This window comes from Filobasidium floriforme, assembly GCF_021052385.1.
Source record: "Filobasidium floriforme strain CBS 6241 chromosome Unknown HD553scaffold_2, whole genome shotgun sequence".
In the NCBI taxonomy this organism is placed as follows: Eukaryota; Fungi; Basidiomycota; class Tremellomycetes; order Filobasidiales; family Filobasidiaceae; genus Filobasidium; species Filobasidium floriforme.
The window spans coordinates 148,019-164,597 of NW_025763623.1; the positions used below are offsets into that span (position 1 = coordinate 148,019).

Here is a 16,579-nt window from a genome sequence, read left to right on the forward strand (position 1 = left end):
TTGAAAAGATCCTTACCAAGGAGCGACTTGCAGCGGAAACTCGCCTCGCCCAAGAGCAAGCCGGGGGGGACGCCGTCAACCAAGGAGCTCGCATCTCCCCCATCCCCGACGACAACCAAGGAGCTCGTATCTCTCCCATCCCCGATGACGACGACGTGATCGTCAAGACCGAGAAGATTGATGAGCCTGTAAGTTGGGGTGCTTGCTAGCTTCAAAGTCGACATGGAAGGCTTACCGAATTCTGCAAACTTCGGCAGATCCCTCCAAAGAACAAACGCAAGGACAAGGCCAAGGCGAAGCAGGCGGAGGTCATCGAGGTGAGTTATTCCTGTTAGAGAGTGATCGGTTTGCGCTTACGAATTCTGCAAACTTCGTCAGCTTTCCTCGACCGAGGAGCCGGAGGCCAACGCCAAGGCGAAGGCCAAGGCCGAGAAGAAGAGGAGGAGGAAGGCCGAGAAGATGGCGCGGGAGGTGAAGAAGGAGGTGGAGGAGCTTGTCCCTGTGAGTTATCCATCTTTCGCTCCATTTGAGCTTGAACATGATACTAATTCCGTCCTATTCTCTGCGTTTAGAGCGACGACGACGTCAAGGCCCTCGTCCCCGACTTCCCGTCTAAAAACCTCGAGGATGCCTGGATCCTTGACGGGAAGAACCCTGTCAAGGTTTGTGTAAGTCTGTGCTCTCTCTTTTACACATCCTCATCGTTGTACTAACTTCATTCGCAAACGATAGATCTTTACGAAAGGTTACGACTGGGTAGGAGCTCTTGCGAAACTCGAAGAGGCTGCCCAGATGTCGAACGAAAAGGACAAGAACGCCATGGCCAAGAGTATCGGCTTGATGGGACCTCGTTCGTCCCCCGACATGACTGCGGCCCGACGAAATTTCTGGCTCGCCCGAGGGATCGACTTCGATAAGACCTTCAACGCTCAAACGGGCTACGACGTCGGCGTCTATACCGGAGAGGTGAGTTGGCGCTTACCGAATTTAGCCGAATTCGGCAGAGTCCTGCGTCTTTTGCACTGATCACTTACACCGGTACGATTGCTTCTCTCTTCAGGAACGAAGCATTCGAACCGCGAAGGAGGGGGGCAAAGCAGTTGTCGAGTTCGAACACATCATGTGCACCCCCTGCGCCAGGAAGAAGAAGGATGACCCGGAGCAGCGATGCTTCGCCACAAGGCCCTTCACCGCCTGCACCGCCTGCGCTGATCGCGGCAAGGCTTGCGACTTCAAGGAGATGCAGCGCGCCTTCGTCAACCAGCACGTCATCGGTGCTGCGAAGACCTTGCAAACTATCGGCAAGAAGATTCGCAAGAAGGTCAAGGGCAAGAAGGGGTTGACGATTGCTATCGACATGATGGCGGTGAGTTTTTCTCTGATTCAAACCAGTGATTCCGCGATCCGTGACTGACCGAATTCGGAAAAATTCGTACAGGCTGTCACCGACATTCTCAAGGCCTCCGACGTCGGTATCCCCGGTCTCCACGACTCGCTGAACCGTTACTTCGAGATTCAGCAAGCCAAGATCGACGCAACCTCCAAGAGCGGGAAATCGATGATCGGGCTGTTGAATGAGAGTCGAGGCGAGCAGGTTGCCCGAGAAGTCGAGCAGGGCATGAAGGCTCCCCGCCGCAAAGACGTCGAAACCCAGGCCGTCCTCGACGCGGCCTTCGACAACTTGCCCAGCACCCCTCAGAAGCGCAAGGCCATCGCTGCTCCCGACCAGCGAGCGACCGTCGAGGACTACGATGACGACATGGACATCGACGAGCCGGTCGCCTCGGGATCGGGATCGGGTAAGAAGAAGGCGATCAAGGCCGCGCCCCCCAAGGAAGAGACCTCCGACTCGGACTCGTCGGACTCTTCGTCTTCTTCGGAAGACGAGAGCTCCAGCGACTCCGACTAAGTTGCCTCTTGGTAGACCCCCGCTCAATGCATAGGGTCCCTTACTACCTGATTTCTCTCGCGAAGTCTCTGTTCAGGTAGGGGTTTTTATAGATCAAGACTTCGCCCGTTATTATACGGTAGATATGTGGTAGGGATTGTATATACGAGGCTGGTTTCTTTTTTTTATGCCATGCCATTCTACGAGCGATCGCCGAATTCGGGGAACTTCGGCTGGTGGTTTTGTCAAAGAGTTCTGACTCACCCATTCACCGAATTCTGCAGAATTCGGCAAGACCTTTGCTATGGAGATGAAACACACAGCGTCTGAGATATCACGTGATGACGTGGCTGCTATTTGTATCCGCGCGGAGGCAAATAATACAAACAGATAGAACTCGCGATCACCCACGGCAAACTATCCGACCTCGCTAGCGCGCTATCTGCGCGCAGATACTCGTGAGAAAATAATTATAATCTAGATAGAACTCGCGACCGGGCCCTCATCTCGTTTATTTCGGGAATGTGCCCCACTCGAGCACGTGTCGAGGGGGCGCGCAGGGGGGGGGGGCTTCGGCAAGCGGGAGTCACGGTTTGGCCAGAGTCGATCAGGCAAGCCCGAGTGGGATTCCACATCTGGTATATTGGTAAGCTTTCGCATCCCTACGATCCCTACCGAGTTGAACATTTGTCGCTTGGCTTGCTTGCTTTGCTTGAAAGCTTGAACAACTTGGGGACTCGACTCCCAAGTGCTTTCATGTAGTTCGCTCGACGTCGTCACGTGATCACCTGATCCGCGCTAATCATGGGGAGAGGAGAACATGGGGTCAGGAATGGTCGCAAACTTGTGTCATTTGCATCTCCTTGATCTCGTCGACAAAAGCCAACCCTTCTCTCGGAGCACGGAGCACGGAACACGGACCATGAAACTCAAGACCGCGTCGCCCGCGTTCAAATGCTTCGTCTCGCTCCATGTCATCTATCGTTCTCCGATCAATCATCGTTCTCTCTCCGAAGGGTATGATGGTATTGCGGCAAGTGACTACGGACCTCGGCCATCCTCTTCGTCCACCCCGAATCGGTTTCGGGACCTACAACAACCCCGGCAGACACGCCCACCTCCCCCCCTCCCTCCCGCTACCTCGCCACCTCGCCCCAAACGTCTGTTCGTACCACCTCTGCCCGTTGATCGCCCTCGGGATCATCGCCGCGAGCAGGGCCACCAAGAACATCCACGGCGGGCTTAGGAGGAGCGCTTCCTGTTCCCGTAGACCGTTGCTCGTGGTGAATGAGGGGAGAGGGAGTCGGCCCAGTAGTCGGATGAGGTCCACCACGAATTCGGGGTACTGCCGTTTCTGAGCTTGTGAAACGAGTACGGCAGGAGCTGGTGATCGGAGTGTGAAAGACGGCGAGGTGAGGATGGCATAACAAGTCCATTCGAACCTGCCACCATAAACAGCGTGTAGTGTCGTCAGCCTTCCCGTTCACCTCCCTTATCCTTCGACATCTCGACGAGTGAAACTCACCATTCACACAGGTAATTAGGAAAAGTCACCCAATAGAACAATCCTCCTTGCGGGATCTCATAGACCTTGCCCCCGGTCTTGTTATCCTCCTTGTCATCTTGCTTGATGTGTACCTTGGTATTCGGAGCATCGGCGGGTACGTTCGGTCGAAGGGAAGGAACGGCGTCAAAGATCAATGCTCGGCCGCGGAGAGAATGGAGGATCTCGTCGTGGTAGACTATTGGAGGACATATCGGAAGGAAGGTAAAGAGAAGGAGATGGAAGGGGCATTCAGGATCAGCTCACGCTTGCTCTGACAAGTTGCTATCGATCGCTCAAGCAAAGGTGACGCAGGGAATATAAACGAAAAGAATAGAGAAATCGAAGTCGCAGCGAGAAGAAGAAGAACGGATGGGAACGTCAAACACTGACCATTCCCAGCCAACCCGACCGCCCACCCGACAACAGCCACCCAGGACCACCCTCCAAACCTCTCCCCGACCCCCCTTCCGGGATCCTCTGCCAACCACCCTCCCATGATATACCCGTTCATCAGGTTGAACCCCATCGCGCTCAGGGTGACGCTGGCATGTTGTGGTGCTCGTTGGGGTGCGAGGATGAGGGGGGAGATGATAGAGCGGATGGAGTAGTGTAGGAGGTACATGGACTGTTTGATCGGAGTTGATGTCGCCGTCGTCGCCGCCGTCATCGGTTTGCCATGCAAAGCAAGACGAAGGGGGAAAGAGTAATGCGGGTTGGGGTCGATGTAAAGATGAGAGATCGTTCCCGAATCAGCGTCCCAGCTTTCTCAACTTGAGAGATCGGTCAAACGCAATAACATAGAGGGGGAAGAGGAAGCAAAGGGAGATGTAGAGAAAGCCGTCTACGAGAACAAGGGAAGAAACGATGGGAAGAAGATGAGATTAAGACTTTTCCAACATGCTTACGATGGCGACCTTGCTCCCCGTACTCAATCCTGAAACGTCGCAGTTGAAGAGAACGGTCGTGATGAACGTCAACGGCTACTCCACAGGACAACAAGACGAGGACGAACCCGAGCTTATCAGCATCAGCTCGAACCCCGGAAACGGACAGAAAGAAACGAAGACGACTCACCGAGACGATCTCCATAACAGCCCAAGCCTTGTTCCCATCCAAATACCACCCCTCCTTTCCCCCTTTTGCGGAGAACCTGCCCCAAGCCCCGTTGACCAGCCAGAGCGTGACGGGGGAATGGAGCGGGAAGTAGTGATATACCCTGAGAAGCGCCAGATAGAGTGGCGAGAGGGTCATCGTGAGCGGGATGCTTCGAGGAGAGAGTTGACCAGCCGTCCAGCTTCTCGATCGTTAGCGGGTTGTTCTAGTTCGTGTTACGTTCGTTGGTGTTCGTGATCGCTCGTCGATACTGTTTTGTTCGGGGGATCCGTTGATTCTGGAGGCCCTTGGTAGGTATATCGGTATGCAGTACCGGTTATGACCGAGTCTAGATTAGGTGCTCAAGAAAAAGAAAGGGATGATGTCTGATCATGACATGATTCGATTGAGAGTTCGAGACGACGATGATGGTTGTTGATCACGTCATCAGCTACAGATCTACAGATCCTACAGGCAAGACTCGCTAGCACGTAGCACACTACTACGAGTACGGCCGGAATTGCTCTGTGCGACAGACCGCTGGAGGCGCACTCCTACTGATAGTTCATAGTTTAGAGTAGTGGTATTTGCGTGGGAATATCAGCAATAATAATGAAACGGTTCCACCACCACGAGCATCAACGAACAAGGTCGACCAGGGGGTCGGCGCGCGACAAGTCCAAGCTCTCACTCGATCACCTCTCGACCATAAGTTCGCTTTCTTGTAATAGACTTCAATTGAACGGCAATCTCGCTACCTGATAATCTTCCCAAATCCAGGATAGAATTCAGCCGTAGCGATGCCACATCCATCACAACCTCTGGCCAGCCTGCAACAAGTCCTGGTAACCCCCTCCCGGCAGGACGGCGTCCCGGAAGACCTGGAGGACGATCTACGGGTCATGGGGTGTGTGCTCATCCAGGAGTTGGGCGTCATGCTCGAGCTGTAAGTCCCGAGCGCTCGGCCACCGTTTACGATGAAGTTTACTGAATCGAGGGAAACATCAGGCCGCAGTGCACGTTGGCTACGGCTCAGGTACTTTTGCAGCGTTTCTTCTACGTCAGCAGCTTGTCGTCCTACACCGTCAATGTGAGCGAGCTTACTCCTTTTTCTAGAAACCCGACTGCCATCCCGTTTGAGGAAACCTGAATCCTCACCAACGTTCACCTCCGAATGTGGAACAGGACATCGCCATCGGATCCCTCTACCTCTCTTCCAAACTCACCGAATCTCAACTCCGCCTCAGGGACCTACTCAACGTCTACTTGCTCTACGTCGCGAGGAACGAGCACCTTCGGACCCGTCTTCAGACTCAAACTCGGGATCGGGATCAAAACCGGGAACTTGAACCCGCTGAACATCAGGGTCAGGCTGTCGAGGACGAGCGTGACCCGATGGAGGGCTTCGAATATACCCCGCCGAGCTTTCATAGTCCGGTTTATTACGAGTTGAAAGATGTGGTAGTCGTCGCCGAGATGCAGATCTTGAAGAGGTTGGGGTTTCACGTTCAGGTAAGCCTTGTCCGGGACGAACATCGTCTCTCTTGGGCTACCCTCTGTTCCGCTCGACTCGACTCTAGCACTCTCTTTTGAACTCTTACGGGTCAAATCGACAAGCGTATTCGTATCGATGCTGATGACCTGGATTGATGCGTGCGATGGCGATGATATGAAATAGGTCGACCTTCCGTACAGTCACATGATCAATTATTGCAAGATCCTCGATCTGGTCGTCAAACCGGGGGTAGTCCAGCTCTGCTGGAGTATCTTGAACGATGCGTGAGTGTACTTGGCCTTCCCTAATCATATCCTGTCTTACTACCTCAACCCCACCTCGCTCGGTCGGTCCGACCTGATCCGTCTCTTCAAATCGTCTCACCTTGCCTCCCTTACCTTACACTGACCATCCCGACTCTCGTCATGCCACAGCCTACAAACCCCGATCTACGCACATTACCCCCCTCCCACCCTGGCTTGCTTTTCCATCCTCTTGGCTACACGTCTCCTAGCGATCCCGTTGCCGGACAGGTGGTGGGTGCTCTTCGATGCGGATTACGACGACATGTGGACGGCTTGTGGGTGGGTGATGAGGTTGTGGAGGGATTGGGGCGACGGCGGTTCGAGCAGACCGGGGATGGCTACAAAGACGGAGACGGAGACGCTGATGGGGACGAGGAAGGAGACAACGGGGGACCAGGACGAGATGCGACGAGCCAGATGGGCACGAGCGTGCGGTTTGGCGACGAGCAGAAAGTATGTGAGGAAGTATATCGAGCGGGTCGAGTTGGAGGACGAGAAGAGGGGGCAGTAAGCCGCGGAGCAATGGATCTCAGCCCCGGGGATGAAATGGACGCGAGCGATATTCGCTTACAAAGGCTGGCGACACAAGGCGATCAGCAGCGGAGACGAGACAAGGACTCCGGAAGTCGTCGTCTCGCCCACTTTCGCCGCTCGCACGAAAGACCCTGCAGCTCGCCGATCTCGACCATCGTCTGAAGCTCTACGCACATCTGCGTCAACCAAAAAAAAGAAACGCACACGTCGCACGATCTCGCAGTCAAATGTACCCGGCGAATACCGTCACATACCGAGGGATCTGGATAGGCGGGACGCCGCCAAGTCTGGTTTCTGCGCCCTTACTGTAACCCTCGCCCACTCCCGCGTATCCTGGTTATCGACAAGCTCGACTCGTCTGTTACCAGCCGACCGAGATGACTACGGTCTCCGCACACCAGAGTCTGGTAACGTTATCGCGTTCGATTCCGTGGGACGACCACTACTCTTCCCGGCATCACACCTGGCGAAATCCTATTACATCGCCGCTGCCCCCGAACTCGTCAATCCATGTCATCCATACCATCAATGCCTCTGTGTAGACAACAGAGCACGCGGACAATCAGCAGCAAAAGCTTCGGTCTCTACAGCACTACCAGCTGCAGTACCACCATCTCCGTGAATTGGATCGGTATAGTAGGCCAGCCACCAATCGCTTTAGCGTCGATGTGGCAAGACCCAGCTGAGCGGTCGACATCATCGATATCTCACAAAAATTGAAAACGGCAGGGATACAAAGAGGAAAAAGCCGAGTGGCGCGCGACTTCATGTCTGGTTCGTGAGCAAACGCATCCAACGCATAACTATGCGCTTGAGGAATTAGGGTTCAATGGCCCACCACCCGAGCACGAGCACAGGGGCAAGAGGAATGCGTATCAGAGTAGAGCGCACGATTACGGTCAACGACACGCCTTCTCCGGATTACTACCTCCCTCGCCAGCTTCAACCAATTCTACACGCCCTACTCCTTGCCACACGAACCAGGAAAGCGTCGCTTCCTTCCCTTCCACTTCGGAATCGGCTACTTGGTTTGAACGGCATTCTGAGCAGGTTAAAAAATCCGCACTTGCGAAGATTGACATGCCGACTCATGTAGATGAGGGAGAACACAACGGCATTGAGCAATCCGAGCGATGGATGCGAAAGCTGCCTGGAGACTTCAACGACCCCGGGCACCTGACTTGCCCGATCGAGGCACGAGTCAAATCGGATGACGACGACGACGACGACGACGACGACGAATGAATGTCGCATCTGTCTCGAGCGGACTGGAAGGTGCGATGTGTCTCGCCGACGATATTCGATAGGTTGTTGTTGGAAGAGATCTCCTTGTCGTCCGATTGTGGTCAAATTCGACGACTATTCTCGAGCGAGATGATCGTCGTCGCAATCGACCACAAGGGCTACTATATGTGTACTGCAAGTGGCTGAAGAAATAGTGTCTGATAACTTCCAGGCGGAGAAGGGAAACACGCAGCCACGTCGTACTAGACTTTCAATTCCGCGAGGATGATCGTTGGTTTCGAACTCGACCATCGCGTCCACGTGGCGCAGGAGCGTGTCCAGATCATCGTGGCTCCGGCTATCGTTGATTTTCATGTCTAGCAAGATTATATAACCATGATCCTGTGCACAAGATCGTATTCACGACCTCGTTTAGCCGCGATCTACTAGGACAGGACTCTTGATCAGGAAGATATCTGATACTCGACCAATGTGGACACGCGAACCGATGAGCCCTAATCTCAAGTAAGGTCCGAATTTGGGCGCTCTAGATTGTGTGACAAACTCCCTACACTCGCTCGTCTCGCCTCAAATCCTCCTCTCTCACCGTGGGGAGAAAGCGCGTGTCGAGCTTCAGTTTGGGTTTGACATCTGGCTTGTAGTAGGTGGCATTGTCGTTGTTGCTGACAGAGTCCGGCTTGAAGCTGGTGCGATAGTTGAGGAGATTGACACCGGGAACGAGGTAAGCAGGGTATATGGATCGGCCTCAGTGGGAAGGAGAGCAGAGAGAAAACGCGTTTCAGAATCCTTTCCTTGATCCTCGATTCGATGCCCTGCGCCTGCGCGCGCGCGGCGCGCAGGCTGAAACCATGGAAATCTCTGTGCTGACCTGTCCCTCAGCAGAAAAGATCGACCTGGCTACATTCATGATGATTCAATTGTAGGGGCAGCAGAGCAAGGAATGAAGCAGTTAGCTATCATTACTATTGCCCAGGTCAAGGATGCGACGAGTCCGATGAAAGTCGAACCTGAAGTCGCAGAGTTGATTCGCCTGAGCTCGACGAGCAACCCCAAGTGATGACGAATACGTCATCGCGCCGGCCCTTGGTAATGCTTCAAGCCGGGACCGCCTGGATGATTAGATGGTCGGATCGTCGATTCGGACTGATCATCTATCTTGACATATCAGCATACTCTCATAGCTACATACATACGTGCATACTATCGAACCATCATCTCAAAATGCCTTCCAACTTCGACCTCACCACAGCGGCTGTCGTAATCGTCTTGGGCGCCACGTTCTGGTACTCCTTCTCAGAATACAGGGCGGTGACTGCCCTTGATCGCAACGAGCCGAAACAGGGCGTCTCCCCTTCCAACTCCGAGTCGACCTTAGTAGGATCAGAGGAGCCAAAATCAAAGTCAGAGGAGAGTGTTGCAGGATTCTTCAGAGCTCTGCCTACCGATCCCTTGGAGCAACAACGTTACGTCGATAGGCTGCCCGAGATCGGGGTCACGGGATTGATATTCGAAGGAGATGATCGTGGCGGCCACAGTTTCAACGACGGATCGACTTCTCTGCTCGACCCCCAGGGTGGAGTGAAGATCGAGGTCACTGAGGCTGTACATGCACTCGAGTATCTGAAGGATGCGGTTGATATTGATAGGTGGGAAGCCCTGGGCATGTCCTGCACCTGTCAAGTGCGCCGGAGGCCCTACACCTACATCCCCTCCACCTACATCCCAAAAATCCCTGAAGGGGGTGATTCCCGTTGGAAGGATGAACTCTGGACCCATCTGAAGACGGAAGCTTGGGACAAAGAGGTGGTCATCATTGCCTCGACACACGGTTTCACTCCCCGTGTACAAGAGTGTTTTTACGGACTTGTCGCTTCGGCCCCTTGGCTGACCTTTATCTACACCGCGGGACGAGCCCTCCTTGCCAACCAAGAGGAAGAGGACGATAACACGATTGTGACGAAATCGGGGACTACTAGCCGAGAGCATCCGCAAGACGTTGAGTACAGAGACCTTGAGTACAAGGCCGTCTACCAGGAGGACTTCGAAAGGCATAAACGGGTCAGCATCGATGTGTCGATCAGCCGATCGGCTGGCGACCTCCACCCTCGTTTCAAGACGGAGGTGAGCGCGGTAGGCGACCTCGACAACCTTGCGGCTGGTGAACAGCAGGTATTCGTGAAGAAAATCGTCTGTCATTACGAGATTACCGGACGGGACAGAATGAACGTGCGCTGGGAGCTCGATCCATGGCTGGATGGAACCGCTCTCCCTCCTACCACCGTGACTAGGAATGTGTCAGCGGGGATCAATGCGGGATCGGAAGGGGGTGCTGGGAATCGAGAGACCGAGACGGTACAACAGCCCGGGCGAATCATACAGGTACATGAAGATCTGAGCTATGACAAGCGGCTTGAATGTACTGCGGGACCTCGAACTCCTCCGGGATGGTCTCGATTCACTCATATCGACCAGATCGCGTACAGGACTCGCCCTTTCGCGGCCACCTACACAGCCACAGTCGATGTGCTTTACGAGATCAAGGAAAGTACTGTGATCATTTCACGGGTAATGACCACACTCAGTTTGACTTTTGAACTCTCCGATACTGCACCGGTGGAGGAATGGCATCACGTTGTCGTCATCGATAAAGGACCTAAGCGCCGACCTGAGATCGATCGTTCTGATCATATGACATATGACTTGAAGATTGACACCAGACATTGTGGTTTACCCCGTCGACTTGCCCAAGCGAGGAGGTTGACACACTTTGCGGATCAGCCACTTGCGGACCAGCCAGTCCCCATGGGTTTTGCTCAGCCAGTCCCCTCTGGGTTTGCTGTTGATTGAATGCGGTCGGATTACCTTTGGTCACGGCACACGAGCTATCTTTCATCCATATAGTTCATTATGTTCTCTGCGATATACCCATGTCAAGATCTTCAACTCTTTCGCCGCAGGCAATCACAAGACCGGAAAACCATTCTCTGTCCATCGCCGCCCGAGCGGTCCTATCTCAGTCCTGAACCAACAGATTGTCATCAAGTCGTCATGGTCATAAGGGTAGGCTACCAGTCTAGCTGTCATGTACCGAGACATCAAACAGGGTCGAAATGCTGCCCTTTGGTTTGTGCTCGGCGTCTCGTTCGAGGTCGTTCTGCATCATCATGGGGTTTCTCATGTCTTCGAGCGAACCCATCGAATCGACCGACTTCTTTGCGCCGTGTTGCGATCTGGAGGACCGCGCAGCGATGATGTCCATCACGCTTTTGGGCGCTTCAGTAAGGTGCTTGTTGTTCATGAGCGTTTCGAACTCTTCCTTCTTCCTCTGTACGTGTGCCTGCTTAATGGTCTCGGCAAGATCTCCGAAGGGGGGCGGCTCGACCAAAGTCTCGGTAATGGGCGTGCTCGACTCGATGCTGACAGGTTCGGCGCTAGGAGATCGGCCAAAGAAGGAAGACCATCGTGAGACGGGCCTGGCAGGCCTTGCATTGTCTGTGGATGAGGCAGCCGAGTTGAAGCTCTGAGCACTGTTCGATCGCTGCATCATCCCTGGTCCGGTCACGTTGGGCGATAAGAGCTGGGGAGATTGGGTCCGAGCAGGAGCTTCCACGCCCATAAGTTTCATGGTCGCCGCGAGCCGTTCACGCTCGACCCGATCCTCGTCGTCTTCCTCGTGCGTTTGCAGTTTTCGTCCGCCTAGACGAGCTACCGGCGATTCTCTTCCGGAACGGGCCTCAGGTATGGTTGGACCGTTCTCCGTCCTGGGTGAGGGAGTCCCGCCTGATCCGCCAAACCCTGCAAACGATCCCCAATTGAGCGAGAGTCCACGTCGGGCCTGTGTGCATCCCAGAGCAAGATGCTATGGATCAGCATCTATCACTTCAAAGCCGAGCACAAGAAGGAAACTTTTGGCGCACCCTCTTTTCCGAAGCCGCCTCTGTCTGCTCCTTGATAGGCTCGGGCGAGGCCGTCTCCCTCGAATCGTTCCTGCCTGCCAACATGCTCAACGGTCTCAATCCCGTCTTGGGGTCGACTTGAACGACGCGTTCCTCGGAATTACTCTGCTGCAGGAAACTCTGGGGTCGAGACCGGTTGCTCGCTTGACGCTGTCTTGTGGGCCGAACGGGGATCTTGCGCGAGGTAGCCGGGTCCGAAGAGACGTCCGCCAGGAATTGTTCCGAGTCTGTACGGCGAAATCGTCAAGTGAGCTTACAATCCGGGACCAAAATCGGCTCTTCTAGAAAACTCGCCCGAATGACTGAGGATACGATCAAGAATCTGTTTCAGGCGAGCAGGGTCAGTCGATCGATTCTTTTCTCGTGGACCTTCACTGGAACTCGCCTTGGAGCAGTACAACCTCAGCCCACGGTTCGCCTCGGACATCTGTTTCAGCTCGAGCCGCAATTCTGCAGGCAACGAAAGAGCTCAACAGGGTCAGTTCCCGATTCGAGTCATCGTCACGTGGAATACCTACCCTCATTCTCTTCCCTCATCTTGTCCATCTCACCATCGTCCACATCCTCTGCGATGTCCGCGGCCTTGCCAGTCTCGCCCATCTCGCCCGTCCCAAACGCCTCGAGATCGAACCCTCCTAGCTCGTCTGCCAAGCTCTTCCCTCTCTCCCTTCTACTCGCCCGCGAGACAGAGCCCATCCCGACTCCCAGGGTAGACCTCACGCTGCCCTGTTGTTCGATCCTGGACTGGCCCCCAAATCCGATCCCCAGCCCAATCCCGATGGTCCCATCGATCGTCCTTGTTCCCACCAGCTTTTCCCAGACTTCGTTTTCTTCCCTCAGACGCTCGTTGATCTCTTTTTCTTCCCGAAGCATAGATTCTGAGCGAGCAAAGGCGTGTTCGAGGTCGAGGTGCGCTTTTTGGAGTTGCGAGAAGGCGGTCTGGGTCGCGCTGAGAGATTCGGCCAGACGAGCCAGCTCCGCCGCGTTTGCCGTATTGGTCGAGCGGAGCTTGTCCTTGGCGACATCGTCATCTTCCATCGCATGCGCATGGGCTTGTCCATCCCGCTCTGCTTTGGCCTCTTCGAGCTGTTCCGTCAACCTCGTTCTCTCCTTCTCCAGCCTCTCTAATCTGGATCGACTCTGTTCGTCCGCCGCAGCCCATTGTTCACGTTCGAGATCGAAACCTTGTTCCTAAGGGCCATAAATTTCACTCCCATCAGCCTCGACCTTCTCGACATCGCCTTGGCCGCTACTCACCCGCTGTTCCAATCTCTTGCTCCAACCTCCTACCTCCTTCTCTAACCCTCTACACCGTTCCCTTGTCCTTTCCAACAGAACGTCCCTTTCGACCAAGGCCTGTTCGGTACGCTCGACATCGGCGGTGAGGTCGGTTAAGTGCCGGGAGAGCTGAGCATTTTGAGTTTCTAGGTTGGCAATCTTGGAAGTAAGATCGTCTCTCTTTGAGAACTGCGATGTCTGCGATGTAGATCTGTTCGGGCTGGGGATCTGTGGGAACCGTATCGAAAGCGCGATCAAACCAGGATCAGCCGAGTTTCTTACAAGTAGTGAGTCGAATACACCACCCTATTCGGATTTGAAGTGTACTCACGCTCTTGCCCGTCGAAACCGTCCTTTTCCCAGCGGTCACTTGAGATGTAGGTGCTGTACCGGAGGTCGGGATGGAAGTAGAAAAAGAAGGGTTCTTGGTATGTCTAGCCGACAAAGGCCTCCTCGGAGCAGGCGTGGACATTTGGCGAGATCAACGTTTGATCCTGGCCCTGGGTATTGATGATGTGCGCCTTGTCGATCGAGGTCGTTATGACTACTTTGAATGATTGTCTTGTGTGTAGATCTTGAGAGAGGAGATCTTGCTACAGAAGATTGCTGACAAGGTGATCGTGATCGTTGTGTTGGTTGCACGAAGGCGATGGTGGTCGCGTGTTGCGAACTTGCGATGTACACGACGCTGCTAGAGGGTCCTTTGACGATGACGGATGTCGTAGTCGATTTTCTGAGCGCCTATATCGTATCCATGAGGTGTCTGTCAAGCTTGGGGTTCTTGAATGTCGACATGTCGAAGGTGAAGATGGATTGATGTTTCGCTGTTTGATGCCTTGATGGATGAGATGTTGATGGGAAGTGGACCTCGCCCTTTTGTTTATTTTGTGTGATCGGAAGCAAAAAACGCGCCAAGATGTAATCGGTCTTTCCTAATCGCTAGTCGCTAGTCGTCGACCTGACAAAATCAAATAGTTGAAGCTAGGATTTCCTTTCTGCTAGTTTATCAAAAGATTGTATAGCTACATCGTAGGAGATGGGACGCCGGAAGAATGGCGATGTTCGATCTCAATCTATCAAATCGAATCCATCGATCAGCGCAAGCGGGGAAATCGATCAACTACAGTAGTCACTCGGACGCGCCAGGGGTCAGCCGAAAAACGCCACGCTAAATCTATAGATCATTCGTATCATCGAATTTGTCGACGTATGACCTATAACCGTGAGCCCGTACATTGGAACCACGGCTGGCCCTCTTGAACAATGGCTACTTATTACCTGTCGCTTGCTCACTGGCAGACTCGAAGCATCGACCGCTCAACCGGCGTTCGTATGAACAGGGGACGACGGGAAATCGACGGGAAACTTGCGGACGAAAGTAGCGCGTCATCGCCGTAATCAGCTTATACAGAAATTCGCTAACTGGACTGCTTGATCATCGAAGTGCTGATTCATCAGAGCTGCAGGAATGGCAATATAAAGATATATAGACCAGTCCAGCGGATGGGGTCGAACAACGCCCGCTAGCCAACATATGCTAAGTACTCTACCGCCGCATCCTCCTACTGCGACTCGCACAACTCGTATCATCAGAGGTCGCTCTCGACAATCCTACCTACCTCTCCACCATGACTGTTAAGATTTTCATGTAAGCACCATGAACCTATATTATCCACCCGGCGACAGCTAAAGAGACGGTCATTCGTCTGCCCACTTCCCCTCGGCTGAACATCGTTCTCACACAAACCAGGCTAGGCGCGACCGGATTCATCGGCGGTGACCTCTTGGCGTGCCTGGAAGAGCAATACCCGGAGTACGAAATCACTTGTCTGGTACGGACCCAAGATAAGGCGGATATCGTTCGGGCTGTCTATCCCAATGTCAAGGTCGTTCTGGGAGACAATGAGAGCGCGGAAATCGTCGAAAGAGAGACTTTGAACGCCGACATCGTGTTCCGTGAGTGTCGTTTTTAGACGGGTTCATACACGTAATCGAGTCTGATGGACAGAGCTCGCTCATCGGTTCCGCTTCCTCTTTTTCCTTTTTCGGTGAGATGCAGACTCTGCTACGTCGGCAGACGACGTCCCTGGGACGACCTCCATCTGCAAAGCTGCCGCCAAAGAAAAAGAATCAGGCCGACCTACCTATTACATCCACGTATCCGGTACCGGTCTCCTCACTTACCAAGCCGACAAAGGTCAACCGAGGCATGGTAAAACCTACAACGACTGGGAAGGTCTGCCCGACCTCGTCAACTTTCCAGCGGAGGCTCCGCATCGGAACGTCGACCAGATCGTCCTGGAGGCCGCCAAGGCAAACCCTGCAACGTTGAGAACGGCCATCGTCTGCCCACCCGTCATTTACGGACCAGGAAGAGGACCGATCAACAAGCGAGCCATGATCACCCCTCTGACCGTGGCTTCGATGATCGAACGGGGCCAAGGGTATCTTCCTACAGGAGATGCCGCCTGGCACCACGTCCACGTGCACGATCTTTCCGACCTGTTCATCCGGCTGATACGAGCTGCCGCGGAGGGAGGTGGGAGAGCCACTTGGAATCAAGAAGGGTATTACCTCGCCGAGTCCGAGCGAATGGGCTGGCCCGAATACTGTAAAGCCGCGCTTGCACGGGTCGCCGAGGCGGGTTATATCTCTCCAAACGACGAGGAGGTACCTGTCTGGGACATGCAGGAGGCCGTCGGGCAAGTAGGAGGACTGGCGGGGATCTATTATTCGACCGCTTTAGGAGAATCGATCAGGGCGAGGAAGTTGTTGGGATGGGAACCCAAGGGGAAATCGGTCGTGCACGATATGGTCGATGTCATCGCTCTCGAAGCCAAAGCTTTGGGCAAGTGACCGCAGGAATAGGAAACGGAACGAAGGGGGGCTCGGGATACGTTGCCCGGTTTTCCAGGGGCTGTAATAGCTGTTATACCTAGATCAGCATTGTTCTCGCCAAATCCGTATGAGACGGGACCGATTGCGATCGCCACAACTCGAACGATCGGCCGATGTTGGCGATTTTCTTCTTGGCATGTATGAGCCGGTGTTCACGGTCGGCGGCGAAGATCGCCTGCCAGGCGATCGCTTCGTTCCAATACCCTTCTTGATCTCAAGCACTTCGCAGCGCCGGACGCATTTTGCAACCTGTCGCAATTCAATCCATTTGAATCACAGCCCGTGGTAGTATGATCTACGGACAATGGCGCGCGTGTCACGTGACTCTCGGCGGGTCCCCAC

At 54.1% G+C, this 16,579-nt stretch overlaps 5 protein-coding genes across 5 annotated transcripts; 3 read left to right on the forward strand and 2 right to left on the reverse strand.

Moving 5' to 3' along the window:
- Positions 1-2,978: 2,978 nt before the first annotated feature.
- HD553DRAFT_291482 (uncharacterized protein) lies at positions 2,979-5,107 on the reverse strand (the record flags this gene model as incomplete). Its single annotated transcript, XM_046178373.1, has 5 exons — positions 4,509-5,107; positions 4,340-4,414; positions 3,825-4,059; positions 3,414-3,630; positions 2,979-3,330 (listed from the first exon to the last, which is right to left on the reverse strand). The coding sequence occupies exons 1-5, from the start codon at positions 4,683-4,685 to the stop codon at positions 2,979-2,981; spliced, it is 1,056 nt and encodes a 351-aa protein (XP_046039465.1). The 5' UTR covers positions 4,686-5,107.
- Positions 5,108-5,305: 198 nt separating this feature from the next.
- Positions 5,306-7,104, forward strand: HD553DRAFT_91770 (cyclin-dependent protein kinase regulator). Its single transcript, XM_046184591.1, has 5 exons — positions 5,306-5,472; positions 5,535-5,616; positions 5,712-6,038; positions 6,205-6,305; positions 6,456-7,104. The coding sequence occupies exons 1-5, from the start codon at positions 5,327-5,329 to the stop codon at positions 6,835-6,837; spliced, it is 1,038 nt and encodes a 345-aa protein (XP_046039466.1). The 5' UTR covers positions 5,306-5,326; the 3' UTR covers positions 6,838-7,104.
- Positions 7,105-9,289: 2,185 nt separating this feature from the next.
- HD553DRAFT_303956 (uncharacterized protein) lies at positions 9,290-10,994 on the forward strand. Its single transcript, XM_046178950.1, has one exon. It carries the CDS (start codon positions 9,327-9,329, stop codon positions 10,950-10,952), a length of 1,626 nt encoding a protein of 541 aa, XP_046039467.1. The 5' UTR covers positions 9,290-9,326; the 3' UTR covers positions 10,953-10,994.
- HD553DRAFT_347457 (uncharacterized protein) lies at positions 10,995-14,152 on the reverse strand. Its single transcript, XM_046183301.1, has 7 exons — positions 13,671-14,152; positions 13,319-13,567; positions 12,580-13,252; positions 12,447-12,511; positions 12,356-12,383; positions 12,023-12,288; positions 10,995-11,940 (listed from the first exon to the last, which is right to left on the reverse strand). Exons 1-7 carry the CDS (start codon positions 13,809-13,811, stop codon positions 11,179-11,181), a joined length of 2,184 nt encoding a protein of 727 aa, XP_046039468.1. The 5' UTR covers positions 13,812-14,152; the 3' UTR covers positions 10,995-11,178.
- Positions 14,153-14,864: 712 nt separating this feature from the next.
- On the forward strand, positions 14,865-16,378 carry HD553DRAFT_279808 (uncharacterized protein). The gene is made up of 3 exons (XM_046178095.1): positions 14,865-14,987; positions 15,090-15,295; positions 15,399-16,378. The coding sequence occupies exons 1-3, from the start codon at positions 14,968-14,970 to the stop codon at positions 16,193-16,195; spliced, it is 1,023 nt and encodes a 340-aa protein (XP_046039469.1). The 5' UTR covers positions 14,865-14,967; the 3' UTR covers positions 16,196-16,378.
- The last annotated feature ends 201 nt before the right edge of the window (positions 16,379-16,579 follow it).